General features: G+C 39.4%; 1 protein-coding gene across 5 annotated transcripts in view; it reads right to left on the bottom strand.

Moving 5' to 3' along the window:
- Positions 1 to 2,971: 2,971 nt before the first annotated feature.
- Positions 2,972 to 15,348, bottom strand: part of fndc1 (fibronectin type III domain containing 1) — a 49,546-nt gene continuing 37,169 nt past the window's right edge. For all 5 annotated transcript variants that reach the window (XM_039599019.1, XM_039599018.1, XM_039599016.1 and 2 more), the window contains 7 exons: positions 13,164 to 13,400; positions 10,107 to 10,215; positions 6,946 to 7,025; positions 6,622 to 6,651; positions 5,960 to 6,121; positions 4,965 to 5,087; positions 2,972 to 3,686 (listed from right to left, as the gene is read on the bottom strand). In XM_039599019.1, coding sequence (XP_039454953.1) covers positions 3,571 to 3,686; positions 4,965 to 5,087; positions 5,960 to 6,121; positions 6,622 to 6,651; positions 6,946 to 7,025; positions 10,107 to 10,215; positions 13,164 to 13,400 — 857 coding nt within the window. In that variant the 3' untranslated portion in view covers positions 2,972 to 3,570. The remainder of the gene's footprint in view (positions 3,687 to 4,964; positions 5,088 to 5,959; positions 6,122 to 6,621; positions 6,652 to 6,945; positions 7,026 to 10,106; positions 10,216 to 13,163; positions 13,401 to 15,348) is intronic.

Below are 15,348 nucleotides of genomic sequence, written 5' to 3'. Positions count from 1 at the left end.
TGTAAAACAAGTTTTTGACACTGCCCTCAACTGACAACAGGTACATCTCCGCAGGTACATGGGCTTTCTGAAACTGCCCACGTGCTACCACCACTGAACTATAACTCTCCCATGAGGCTACGGGAATGAGAATCCACACCCCCAAATGATAGTTAAGTCTCATTTAGCGATAGGGTAAGGCAGTTAAGCAGGGGCTCAGAGTACAGCTCCTACTCCAGCTGAGGTGTTACGGGAATGTCCTACTGGGAGAAACCCCAGGGCAGACCCAGGACACGCTTATATCTCTCAGGTGAATTGGAAATGACTTGGTATCTCCCCAGATGAGCTGGAGGAGGTGACTGGGGAGAAGCAGGTCTGGGCTTTTGATCAGATGGATGGATGGATGGATGGATGGATGGATGGATGGCCAAAGTAGTATTAGGAGTAGTAAAGATTGATTTCAATCTTTTTCATCTTGCAGGGTTAGAAAAAGTCTTTTCCATTCTCATAAGAACGATGGGGATTTATAAGAGTAGTACTTGGTTTTCCTCTGACGCAGAGATGGTTAATATCATCAGTTTTCCTTACACAGTCACAAATGACTGAAAAATGTTTGTAATGACTTTTAGGCAAGCTCTCAAAAGAGTAGCTGTGGTTCTGCTGTTGGAAAATAAATCTAACCACAAAAAATTCACCTCAAAATCTAAAATAAACGCAGCACTGAATAATCGGCAATCAATACAAAGAAAACTTTCTATTCATTCAGCTTAATTGGTGAAATACTTTCCACCAGGTTTATTGTGGCACAGACCCACTTAGGATTAAGTTTTTTTGTGTCAGTTATTTCACCCAGAAACAGAATTATTTCCACTCAAATAACACAGCAAAATATGAGCACCGCAGATGGTTTTGAGTATGGAAATAAAGTTGATTCCTTGAAAAAACTTTCTCTGAATTTAGTAACAATAAGATAGGCAGATAATTAGATTAATATTTATTTTTACATTATCCAAAGTATACCAGTGGTAATTGGCTCAACAAAATCTTACTGAAAGTCTTTCCAAATCCAACCCTGGAGATGTGATTCGTATATCAAGCTGCTGTGGTTAAAAAAAAAGGTATTCTGATGCTTTAAATATAAATGCAACTGTGTTCAATCACCCATTTTTATACAATGGTTTAGAAGAAGAAATTATACATTGTAGTAGTTTATCAAAAGTAAAGTCAGGGGCTGGTAACAAACAACATTTAACAAAGTAACAAAGTATACATTTCAGATACATCAGTGATTCCTTTTTATCTTCCTTTTTATTACATAAATAATGTAATCATAATGAAATTATGCTATTTATGCTATTTAATGCAATGAATCTTGGAAAATATATAATGCACATGATACCAAGGGCTCAGAGAAGAGCTCGAGAAAATGTGGAGGGTAACAGTGGTCCCAGTGGTAATCGGAGCACTAGGTGCGGTGACTCCCAAACTAGGCGAGTGGCTCCAGCAGATCCCAGGAACAACATCTGAGATCTCTGTCCAGAAGAGCGCAGTCCTAGGAACAGCTAAGATACTGCGCAGGACCCTCAAACTCCCAGGCCTCTGGTAGAGGACCCGAGCTTGAAGGATAGACCGCCTGCAGGGGTGAGCGGATTTTTTTTATTTTTATTTTTTATATATATACATATATATATATATAGATAGATAGATAGATAGATGTCTGTGTTTACACTTTATTAGGTACAACTCAATTAATGTTGTCAAAACAAGTTGCCGATGGTCAAACTGAACGGGGAGAATGGTGATTTAAGGTGTCAGATGTGCAGAAACTGCCGATCCACTGGGACTTTCTCACATAACCATCGCTAGGGTTTATAAAGGATGGACCAAAAAGAGTAAAATTGCCTTGTTGATGTAAGAGGTCAGAGGAGAAAGGTAAGACTGCTTTCAGCTAACAGATGCAGAAGAGCATCTCTGAACACACAACAAGTCAAACCTTGAAGCAGGTAAGATACAGCGGCAAAAGACCACACCAAGTGGCACTACTGTCAGCTAAGAACCAGAACCTGAGGCTACAATTTGCACCAAAATTGGGTAACAAAAGATTGAACATATTTTGCCTGATCTGATAAGTCTGGATTACTTTTGCATAATTCAGATTTTAGGCAGAAACAACATGAAACCATGGCTCCATCCTACTGCGTCCACCTCTTCATAGCTACTGGGTACACATCTTCTGATGGCTGCTTCCAGCAGGATAACACACCATGTCAAAAGCTCAGATCAACTCAAACAGGTTTTTGAACATGGCAATGATTTCATTGTACTCAAATGGCCTCCACAGTCACCAGATTTCAGTTCAAAAGAGCGCCTGTAGGAAATTTCCTTCAAGGATGTGCAAAACAAAAATATCCGAAGGATCTCTGTGTTACTGTCTTGTCACTATGGAGCAAAACCCCTGAGGAATTTTTCTAGAATCTTTTCAAATCTATACCATGAAGATGAAGATTTAAGGCAATTCTTAAGGCAAAGACTTGTGAGTGTAAATGAGACAACATGCAACATTTAAACATATAATACTAACTATATACTATAACTAACTATATAGTGCTAACATGGAGAAATTTTATTTTAGATTAAATGTTACATTTGAAGTAAAATCACATTATCAGAACTCTGCAATACACAGAGGTGCATGTCGAAGCTGACTAGTTTTTACTGACTATGATTGCTTCTCAGTTTTTCTTTGTGTCTTGCACCTGCTGCTATCCACAATGTGTTGTTTTTGACATTTTATCAGATAATAGGTGGTGTTCCAACTGGCTCAGCTAAACCGTATCTGATTCTCTGATTTTTCATTAAGTTGATTAAGTAGCTCTGGATCATGTGTAAAAGCTTTTGCTAGAGAAGAATGTGTCAGGAGAGGAAAGCACAATATGATTCATCTTTTTGGATTGCTATGTTTCCCATACCACCTTTATTAAATCTCCCACAGTTCCTGAGCAAATATTTGGTCTTTTATTCTTTGTCCGTACACATACAAAACTTACACAGTAACTTTTAATGGATTCTGGTGAATACCAAAAGTTGTAAAAACAGTATGATTGTTTATGAACACAATAAACAAACACAAAGTAGCTGTCAGAAGCTATTACATTATGAAATACAAATGTCATGATTAAAATGACCTATACACACCTCAAGTGCCCATTCTTACAGTTTGCTTTGCAGCTTTTTCTTTGGTCCAATGTCACTGCATTACTGGTCAAATAAATAACACTGGGTGGGGACCTGTCACTGGAATGGTTGGAAATAGGGCACTCTGAGACAAGAGTTAAACTAAGCAAGAGCACACATGCTTCTTTTTTCCCCTCATATACAGACTGCTTTATATAAAAAGTGCATTGTAAAGATATACACTGAGTTGTTTAAAAGTACTATATTCTCCTTTTGTGTGAAGCTGTAACAAATTCAAAGTGGTGTCTTTTTGTAGTGGCAGGCAAAAGTCCATTTTTGAGGGCAGGACCGGAAAAGGTGAAGGCCTGCAGCAGGATGCAGAACAGTTGCCCAACAATGTCTTTTCTTCTCACTGTGTTACCATTTTCCAGGGATGGGCACCCCACATTCATACCAGCCCACAAATGGATGGGCCGTGCGTCGGCCAATAACCCCAAATGTAACTGGCTCTTGTCTGTAGGAACGATAGTATCCTGCAATAGAGAAAAAGTTATTTATAGCTAAAAGCCATCCTCATTTAGACAGGTTAATAAATAAAAGCATCCCCATCCATTAAACTACTGCACAACAAAATGAGATAATGTGCAATAATGCAATGTATGAGTAATAAAAGAGCGCTGGTCAAAACCTAAACAGATATGAATGGCATTTCTCCACTGGCACATCATTAGACATGAGTTTATGGCAAATGACATGTAAGTTGGTTTCTATTGCAATTTGCAAACAATAACACTATTTTAGATTTATCAAATGCATCTACTTTTATGGAACTGCAGTTTTGTGAACGCATCAGAGACACTCTCATTGTGGTGTTGAGTGGCATGTTCTTTGAGCATAATAGATATGGTGTTTTAGGCAATCCTACATACCCTGTTCTGATGCAAAGGCACTCCTTTCACAATAGTAATAGAAATAGTCCACAACAAATGCACTATTTACTCTTGTTTCAGTAATGTTTGATAGAAAATGACAGCACCGCAGCACAGAGAAGCTGCTACCCCGGAGGTTGTGAATTTGATCATTTCTTACATTGTAAAACTTTCAGAGATAACTGCCATTAGCGTGGGAATTAGACAAATCTGAGACCTGTTTCATTTGCTCCAGCACAGTGTGACTGGCCTCTCTCCCAGTCATACATATTCCCAACTGGTCTTTCCCTTGCCAGGCCAATCACAGCTGTATATCTAATACTGGGTGGGTTTGATACACATCTGTGTGCTGTGGTTACTCAGCACCACATCTCTCTCTCACACACACACACACACAGACTGCTGGTCAGTCCACTTGTGATCACAGGTTTTGGACTAATCGTGCATTCGCCTGATGCCACAATGCTAAACTGCCTTAAACACGCATATAAGAAAATACCCTTAGAAGATTGCATACTTACCATAAATATAGTTAACTGCTTATCTGGAGCAAGTTTTAAGCATTTTCATGGTGTACTAAAATGACCCGAAACTAATAACTACCAGCAATTCATGACTTTAATCTAAGAACTTATGGTTTAATTAGAAAAATTGGGGTAATGAAAAGCATATGAAATTTGGGCTAAAACACAACACAAAAATCACTTTAACGAGCATTCATGCAAACAATATTCTGCATCTTTATATGTTGCATGGATATAAATCAACCAGCTGGTCCTTTACAGAGCCAGAAAGGCAGACGGCATAGAAACAAGTGATAAGTAAGGGCTAACAGTGCAGGCTGCAAATTTAAAACAATATGCACAGTCTGTTTTTATTTACCTTGTACTGTGGGCAGATTATTTGACAAGTAGGCCGGGCCTGTCCTTCCATCCCTGTAGGAGTCCACAAACTGGCAGTGGTCCTCTCCCTGGCCAAATGTATCTCCTATACTGTAAAATGGGTCTGTGGGGGAAAGGGAGAGGTATCTTTATTATAACATTTCCCATTGCTATGGTGGGAGGCAATTCATAATAAATCTTGCCAAATGGTGTAATAATAATGGCAGAGCCAGGCAAATTCAACACATGTCAGAGCTCAGTGCAGCATTTCATTGCTTAATTTGTGGCGATTCACAGGGTTCTGTGTTGGAACCAAATCTACATGCTTCCCTTAGGCAGTATTATTAGAAGGCACCGCATACAATTTCATTTAGGCCTTCTAATAATGCAGTCTAAAAGATGTCATAGTATCGTTTTACCTGAAAAGAGCACTTGTCTTTCAGACCTGTTTCTAAAACAGAATGAGAGGCAGAGCCTTCAGCTTTAAGGCTCCTCTTCTGTGGAATCAGGTTCCAGTTTGGGAGAAAGAAACACTCTCCACTTTTGAGATTAGGCTTAAACTTTCCTTTTGGACCAGGCTCATGAAGGGCCTGGCAGGTTTCTTTCTTCTGTTAAAAGGGAGGTTTTCCTTCCCACTGTCATCTTACTTATAGCAGGTCGCGTGACTGTTGAGGTTTTCTTTCTAATATTGAGTTGGGTCTTTACCCTATAATATAAATTGCCTTGAGGTTGATTTGGTGCTATTAAATAAAACTGAATTAAAATTTAATTAAATATCACATCATATCCATGTAGAAGCAACAGCCAAAAAGAAAGGGTTTAGCAAAGAACAGTAATTACCAATTATAATTGCAGGTCTGTGGCTATGTGCTTTGCATCCTAATAGCCTTTATCATTGGTTGTGTGATCATACTTTAGTTGGTGGTGACTGCTACACCTCTTCCTCCATAGAAACAGTCTTTATTTCAGATTTTTAAGCATCAGAAATATATTTACCTCTTAGACTGTCTCCCATGAAGATCTTGTATCGTAGGGAATTACACAGAACCACACCCACAAACTTCCTGTACCATGTCCGCTTGACATACTGGCTGCCCTTACAGCTGCTGTGGACTGGGTTGAACTTGAAAGAATAAGGAATCCAGATTGGCTCGCCTCCTGATTGCATTAAGGAATAGAGGAAGAAGAGCATTAAGTTGCATTTCTACCTAAAATGTTCTTTGACATTTTTGCCCTTTGGTTTCTTTTTTTTCTTTATATTTAAAGTGTTATATTATTCAGGGATTCATCAAGTGATGTATATATGTTTTGCCTACACACAGAAGCATTTAAATGCATTACTTATCATCATTATTATCTTTTAACCAAGTAAAAATATCATTATTATAAAAAATCACTTGTGGCCAGATCACTCACGGGGTCATATTGTTATAAACATAAGTACAAAGAATAACAACAGACAAACGCAACTGTCACACACTAGAAAATAGTGAACACAATATCCAGTTAATTATCACAGAAGTTCAACGTTAGCTATGTTACTATTATAAGGAAAGCTTTGGAAGAGAAAATCCATCCTAAATTTCTGTAACTTTTTCATTATTTTTCAGTATAACTTGTCTCTAAGTTCGAAATGTGCTGTTAGTGTGCAGACCTACCAGGTGGTCTTTCAATGAGGAGAGGGTCATCTGAAAAAACAAAAAAGAATGTAAACACCAGGGGTGAAAAAGACTGCATATCAAGTTTAATGCATTCACCTGATGATGGGAAAGAAAAACCAATAGAGCGTGTAATGCAGTGTACATGTGCAAGTCGGCTTCTCTTCAAGGGCGACTCTCTGTGTGAATATTGTGTGCTGAATGTAACTGTGACATTTTTTCTTCTATTTTTGTACAGTAAGGAACGAAAATGTAGAGTCAGTCTGAACTTTAATCATTAGGGTATCTCAAAGTTTACAGTTGCAGGTGATGACAGAATACAACCTGATTCAGTAACATAGGAGAGCGTTTCACTGAATGGTCCCACACCGAACACATTCTTCGCTTGCACCCTGAAGTAGTACCTGAATGAACACAGAGCACAAAGTATGGCTTTAATGAAAGTTTTAGCATTTAACGTGCCACTCCACCAGTTTTGTTCTTACTGGTTAAAAATAGGAAAATGATAACGAGCGCAGCAGATGACTTGACATTCTTTAAGATTTAAGAGTAGCCCGATTTATGCTTGTATGAATCCAAAGTGAGCGCAGCACAATAAAATGGCTCTCTGGCTCACGGTCAAGGGAAAAGGAGAGCAGGACTGAGGAGAGGCAAAAGGGATGGTTGAGAGGAAAAAGACACATCTATAAAAGCAAAGGTTAACAGCTGAGAGGAAAGTAGAAGAATGAATGACAACAAAAAGGAAGGATGTGGAAAAGTAAAGAAAGCGAGAGAGACTCTAATCAAAAGAGAAATTTGTCACCCGAAAGCGTTACTAGATGTCACGAGCTTTCTTGCCAGAGTGCAAAACGAAGCCAAACAGTGATCTCATTTCATCTCCAGGTGGTTGAGGAATTATAAAGTCCTGTCACATTCGAAAAAACCCAGCAGTGACAACACTGAGAGACTGCAAATTTTTCCACTGTGCATGATGTGTGCGCATGAGCTTTCGTATACTGTGCAAGGTCACACACAGTAAGCTCATCGTCTGTCAATTTCAAGTCTACAATACAGCCATGAAGCCTGGATCCAATCACCACGGCCATATGAAGACGCTCACCAAATTATGTCACGGGAGAGGGAGAGAAAGCAATGCAGCTACAGAGAGATGACGTCATGGAAGAAAAAAGACGAGAAGAAATCTGAGTGGGTAGGAAAAAAAGGACATTGTGAAAATAAATACAGTATCAAGGACCAAAGTTGCTTGCTACTTGAAACTTTCAATGCAGAGATCTTCATTCAAAAAGAAATTCTATGTGGCAACTGCACATGTTGTACCTTTTCAAGCCAAATCTGGCCTGGCCTCATAATATGCTTTTCGTAATAAATGATGGCTGAACCACAAGATGAACCCACAAAAGCCAATTTTAAACTCTTTCAAAAATATTCACATATGTAAGAAATTCACAACCGATTTGTGTTCTTTAGGCTTCTCTTACATACAGCAGGAGAAATAGATGCTTAGAAAACCAGAAGTAGGAAAACAGAAAACTGTCAATTTCTATGCATAAAAAGGCTTCAAATGAATTACTACATGTTGTTAAATGGTTGCAGATTTCCATTTTTCAAGTTCAGGTATTAATTAGCTATTTAGAGTGAAAACTGCTAGACTTTTGTTTGATGAAAGCTAGTTTTACATTTAAAAAAACCTTAAATAAAATGGAAGTAGAATATATATTTTATGTATGTAAGGGTTAGTAAGGTATTAGGAAATACTCAAGTCATCATTTATAAAGCATTACTTCTCTGTAATATGTCATTTATAAACACAGACATAAAAGGTTCTTGCTAAATAAGCTCATATAAAGTGACTAATGTCAGCATTTTATACTTTACAAATGATGGATTCACCACTTTTAAGTATTACATCAAGTAAAAAATAGCTTTTTAGGAGCTGTAATGGTTTATGGAATCATTTAAAAAGTCTTAGTAATTAACAGAGTACATAGATATACATTTATACATGTAATGATTAAGATATCAGCTATTTGTGAGAATGTTAATTGAGGTTTTATAAATACTTATCTAATATTGTAATTGATGGTCTATTAAAGGAGTTACTAGTTTTTCTAAAGTGAGCCTATTTATGGCTCACTATTTATGCCTTACAAAGCTGTTATAAATGACACAACAGGAAGAGCACAAAGCGATACGCAACATAGAAATATTTATTGTAACATTCATGCATAACCCACCTGAGGTCTTTACTAATAACTTATTAATGCTTGTGTAGTTCTTATAAAGTATTACCCACCACATGACTCACTGATAGAAAGAGGGAAACTTGTGGATGCAAAAAAAAAAGATAAATTTCACATATATGCAGTTATCCTGTTAGTCAATGCAATACAAATTTGCTCTGTAGTTCTGGAAACCATGAAGGAGCCTCCAGCATGGGAAATGCCAACACTATCCCATAAACCATTCCGTGATCCTGGATATAAACTGGTTGGCGGGAATAAAAACCTTTTGCATACTTTTGGAAAGCTTTTTGTGTTCATCTGTTTTTTTGACAGTTCACAAAACCTAAAAAGACTCTTGCTTTAGACTGTGCAATATACTATATAAAAGCTTTTAGTGTCCATTAATGGCATTCATTTGAACTACGCATGGTTCACACATGTTGTTTTTGCTAAAGGATATAAAGTAGTTTCATTTTTGTGTCTACTTGCACTTGCCAGTACTTAATCACTGCATTTATTGAGAACTGCTGAAGATTATCTGGATGCCCTAAATGCATCAACTAACTAAATAACTAAATAACACATAAACACCCACACATTGTGTATCGATTTTGAAAAAATGAACCTATTTTTAAATTACTGCAACTAGGTATAAGTTACTGCACCATTTAGAGTATCGTAAATTCTTTTAGCAGAAACCCCTAAAAACACAGGTGAACAACAAAGGAATCCAAGACTCTCTTTCTGTCTTGGGTTCATGTTTCCATGCATTTATTTTGACAGCCATGACCCATGTCTCGTAACACATGGCTGTGGAAACAAGCTCTAATAACTGAAACAGACCGAGATGGCTGTATCTCTGTGCAAGTGTCAGATAATATGTGCTGTATTTATGTTCCGCTGAATTTTCTGGGGTCTCATCTGAGTTTTACTGCACGTCACATAAGATTCATATCTGTTTCTTAACCAAACTGCTGGTTTTCCACTTTAAGGACTTTTCCTGCCACTACAGCATCAAATTTACATGCTTTGGATAATATAAAACTAATTTGATCACAGTCAGCCACGTTCCAAACAAAACAAAACAAAAACATCTACATGCATACATGCAATCACACAGCAACACACAGGCAATGTGCATATTTGGTCACGCAGAGGTCAGGGTAAAAGATTCATGCAGCTAAGCAAGCCTTTGTTTGTAAAATAAGCTTCTTTTGTTTTTATGACTCCCACATGGGAGATGATTTTGTATGTTGATGTTACCTAGAGTTGGGCTTGAGATTTTCCACAGCCAGGTGTGTCCCAGTGGCGGCTTTAGAGGACCACCTATTGTTGAGGATGTCATCATATGAGGCACTCTGGACCATGTAGCCTGCAGAGAATAACACAAAATTAATTGCAGGTCTCCTTAGTCATTAAAATGAAAATCTCTAAAGCAGATGTAGATTTTTTATGTTTATTTCAATTTGAGGGTCAGCATAACAGGAAACGTTTGATATTTTGAGAAATAGACCTGTTTCCTTTTTGTTTTCTTTTTTTGGCCACCAGAAGTTGGTTACCATAGCACAGCACAAAGACTGAAACATATGGAAAGAGCCAACCTGACACAGTTCAAAACCAAGGTGTAAAAATAAGGGCCATATACCAGAATTTCTTGGCAGCGTGCAATAAGTTCCTCAAGTCTCCACTGGCAGCCCAGCCAACCTTGCGGTGATGAGGTTAAGCCTCCTAGTGGCTGGTGGCAGCCTCATATTTACAGTTCATGTCAAACTGTTCCTTTGTGGGAGTAGGTGGTCTCGAACACTATAAAGAAAATCTGCAGTTCTCGCATTTTCTGTTGCTCATACTGACTGACTTCCAGCCTGCCTTCCTCTCTGTCTGCTTTCTTCTTCTTCTCAGGCACACAGACAAATCCTCAGAATCCGGTGAATACCTGAGGTCACACAGCCCTCGATCACTCACTTTAAAACTATGGAGACCAGCTCAGCTGCACGTCAAACTACCGACTGTTTCTATTGGACTTTTGAGCAGGACTTTCTGTTTTTACTGGCGCTGGACCAACACAGCTGGCTGCTGACAGATGAGAAGGGAAATACTAGCTACTTTGTTTTTCTTCTGTTGAGTTTTCATTCCTCATTCCTTTTGCATAGTTAAATCGAGGTTTGATAGAGTAGTATCCCTGCTTTTGCTGTCTGTCTGTGTACTCTATAGAGGGCAATTTCCCCTACTATGGGTATAAATTGTGTCTCTTGAAGTTAGTTCTTTAAGCCAAAAGCAACAATTAAAGTATTCAGTGAATAAAGTGTATGTTTTGTCTAAAGCCTTCAAAGAAAATGCCCTCAATGCATCAGAGTAAATGGAACCAGAAGTTGGGTACAGGTGAAAACTCACAAAACCAGATGCTAACAGCTGTTTCCATGCAATAGTTATTAAAAAAGCCATGACCCGTAAGTCGTAATGCATGGTTGTGCAAACAACCCCTAATTACTAAAACAGCCCTTTGTGATTAGATCTGGATGTGTGAACTAATCCTGCATATATATGCCAGTTAATCTATATTGTATATCTAGAGTAATATACTGGATATGTGCTTACAGTAGTCTAGTCCATTAGGAAAGGAAAGGAAAGGAAAGGAAAGGAAAGGAAAGGAAAGGAAAGGAAAGACAGGAAATTGTGACAACAATGGAGGTCAACAAATGCAAAATACTAAAGAAGAAACTACATCAGATTTTGTGCACACAGAAAATCCTTCTTAGTGCGATCAAATCTTCCTTTTTTTCATTTCTATGATAAGATTTGTGGGCAAGAAAAAGTAGATATCTGAAGTTATTATTTAGGACAGTTTAAATGGGAGAAATAGTAATCACTGATGCCAAAAAAGCACAGACAGATAAGGCACAAAAGTCTAATAAAATTTAAGTAACCAAGAACAGTGGGTAAGAATCCAAGGAAAGAAAAGACCAGTGACAGCGCAGACCTATCTGTTATACACATCAGATGATGAACCTGTGCACTGCATGACCATGAGTCTGTGGTTGCCTGCCAAAGAAAACATACTGCTTCTCTTGCTGGCCAGATTGCTACCTCTGATAGCCCATACAGAAGGCCGTTATCTCCACTCTCCTCTCTTTTTCCTTTTTCCATGTGTCAATCTCAAGGTCAGATGAATTCTGGTTTTCTCTGAGAAGCGGTGGGAGTTGAGGAACACTATTCCAAGTGTTCTATGCCGTCTGCGTTTTCACGATTTATTCCCAATAAGCTGCTGGACTGAGTTCTAAAATGTGAGTCCGGGGGGAGACTGATAACATGTTCAAGGTATCTGGTGAACCACAACAGATGAGAATATGATGAAACAGACTATGTATTAAACAGGTGTGGATGTCACAGAAAAATGTAAACACAGCAATACTTTGCTGGAATTTGACTGATTTGATTGATCTGATTAGTGGTCCGAGTAGTTTTTGTTGCCAAAAAACAGCTGTATTTACAGTGTGCTCTAATCTGCCACACAATCAAACTCTGGAGTGCACCACAGCTCCGATTGTTGTTGTTGAAAGTTCTCCCATCAGATGCCTCAATACTGAACAGTAGAAGTCCTCACTAAAATTCTCACTTTGGGGGACAAACTGTCAAATAAAATCAACAGCAAGCTCCTGGTCCGTCTCTTCAGCTGACTTTTCAACTGCTTAAAAGTACTTGGTCATCACGGGTGATGATCTTGCGCACAAAACTGAGGTCAGTTTTAAAGTCAAGAGCTTATGTGTGATTTCTGCACACATTGAACGATCTGCTGGAAAATGTTACAACTGCACTGAAAGCTATTGAGACGGTACGACCTTTAAGGTAACATCGGCCAAATTTAAATCAGCTACAACTTTCCTGTTTTCAGAGCTTTAGTTTCATTTCATTTCTTTAGTAACATTTTATAATAATGCTCAATAATGTAATCACATGCAGTGCAAAGGTGAATTTAAAACACAGACACTGGTCTTTACTTTTGTCATTCAATACATTTAAACATATTTGCGACTGTGATTAACACTGCATTTTGTTAGTTCGTTAGTAGTATGTTGGGAGATTTGTTCACAATAAAAATTTTAGAACTTGCTGAATTTTCAAACAAATATCTCATAGTTAGGTTTGGGAATTATTTCTGTTTTCCCATGTGGCCCCCACGGGGGTCCCCTCTGCTCCACCCCATTTAATTAAAAAAACATGGAAATGTCTCTGATAAAATATGTATAAAAGCCAAGAAAACAAAACTACAGATGCACAGCCACTGTAAAATAACAGAACATTCTGATTAACAACATTTCTTACCTGACACCATATCATCCTTGAGAGGGCGGGCCCAGTCCAGGATGATAAAGGAGTGGCAGCCTTCCATGGCGACCACAGTGAAGTTATGAGGCTTGTTTTTGGGAGGCTGGTTGTGATTGGCTGCCAGGCTGTCATTTTTCATCAAGTTTTCCAGGATGTCAACCTGAAGGTACTCCAGAGCCTCTGTTAAAGAGCAAGGTGCTCCTGGGTCCTTCTGGATGTAGTTTACGTATGGAGCTGATGGAAAGAGTAAATGTAGGATTATGTTAGAGTGAATTGATAAATGTTTGTCATTTTTATGCTTGACCATCCATCTCTATATAGTTTAATTGTGGGATGAAAACAATTCCACTCTCCCCCTCCCCAGATTCTCGAGGTTCTGGGTGCGAGGTTGAAGTGTTTTATCACAGGTCTTTTGAAGTAAGCTTCCTGCATTTACGACCCTTTGGTCAGCAGGAACACACACACACACACACACACACACACACACACACACACTGCATTTTCTTTGTAACCAAATGGGGTTTGCAAGGGGAGGTGTTTTGTAAACTATTGGTTGAAGTTGTCAATAAATACTGCTGCAAGGGAAGCTGCTCTTTGAAGGACTTTGGGCTGGAGACGGGTTAGGAGCTGGTTCTTGACCAAGGACTTCCCTTGCTAGCAAGTAAAGGATGTTCGTCTTGTTTTTCTTTCATGGGAATAAGTCCTGGATACAGCGGGGTCTGAGTTGAGACCCAACATTTATTTGGTCCTTCGAGAGCCGGAGCCTAACACATCGCATTCACCGAGGAGAGGGAGAGGACGCCACCGCAACGTCTGGGATGATTGACGGAAAGCCCTAGTGCCTTGCTTGTCACTAGGCCGGAAAGTTTGCGCCTGAACTCCCCTCGGGATGGATGGCGATTGACGGGAACCAGAGACTCTTCCCATGAACGGAAACAACACGAACAGTGAGTAGAACAGGCCTTATGCGTCACTGAGACTGCGCGGGCAGACGCGGGTCCAGGGGAGCGCTGGTTGCGCGGGTTTCACGCGAACCTAAAACAATAGAGAGCGGCTACGTGACCGTGCGGTTTCTCGCAGGTACGGGAGTGCGCCAGCCGTGCGGGAAGGTCGCAGGCTATTAAAGAAACGGCTCCGTAGCTGCGCGGTTTCACGCGAGCACGGGAGTGCGTTGGACCGTGCGTTTAGGACGCAGGTCAAAGAGAGCTGTGCGTGCAGACGCAAGCGATAGGCCTATTTTGTGTGTGTGCGGGCCAGACGTGGTCTGCGTGAGTGTGGCTGATTGTTGTCTTGTGTGAGAATAAAATGTGTAAGTCTGCCTTAGAAGGGGATGTAAAATTTATGGAGAAATTTTCATCGGGCAGCACGCAGTATGTAGGTTGTTGGCGTAGGAAATATGGATTTGAAGGGACATTAGTGGAAGTTCAGTGTAAAATGCTTGTAGAAAGAATAATTGTAAGTGCAGCAGCTAAAACAGGGACGGCTAAGCAGAGGAAGGAATTGCAGTTAGCTGTCGCTAAGTTGTGGCTGGAGCAGGTTCAAAAGAGAAGAGAAGCATAGAATGTTAAAGGAGCAATATTATAAGCAGTAGTTGTGAAACTTGAGGATGAAACCACAGCTCAATCCACTGAAACTACTCTAGAACAACACCGTAGAAAAGCATTAGAAAGAGCAAGAATGTTAGCCAGAGAAGAGCCAGAGAAGAGCGTAAGAGAGCAGAGGTGGTGGACAGATTAAACGCTGAGTATGGAGAGGCATTAGGAGCAGCATTGAGTCCAATACAGACTAGGAAAGAGAGGAAAGAGAAAGCAAAGAAAGTGAACATAAACGTTGCAACCATCTATCCATCTTTGACAACAGACAAAACAGAAAAAACATGGTGTTTAAGTTAGCCTTGAAAGAGGATGAAATACACTGCAAAGTTTTTATTGGGCAGCACGTGGTGTGTGGTTTGTTGATGAATGAAGTGAAATTGTGCGGTAAGCAGAAGTGAGTGTGAGCGTGTCTGACGTCACGGTGTGTGTGAAAAGGTATCCAGCTGGGGCAGACGTGATTCTGTAGGTCACCTGCCCAGCGGACAAAGAAATAACATAGTTGTGTGGTGAATGATAGCATGAAGAGTGTTTATGTTTCTCAGCCTGAAACAGCTGTAATGCTACTTTCTGTTTTGGAGAGAAGGATA

The sequence above is a fragment of the Oreochromis aureus genome, linkage group 15 (assembly GCF_013358895.1).
Source record: "Oreochromis aureus strain Israel breed Guangdong linkage group 15, ZZ_aureus, whole genome shotgun sequence".
Classification (NCBI taxonomy): Eukaryota; Metazoa; Chordata; class Actinopteri; order Cichliformes; family Cichlidae; genus Oreochromis; species Oreochromis aureus.
Note: the sequence above shows the minus strand (reverse complement) of the source record. Positions and strands in the feature narration are given on the sequence as shown.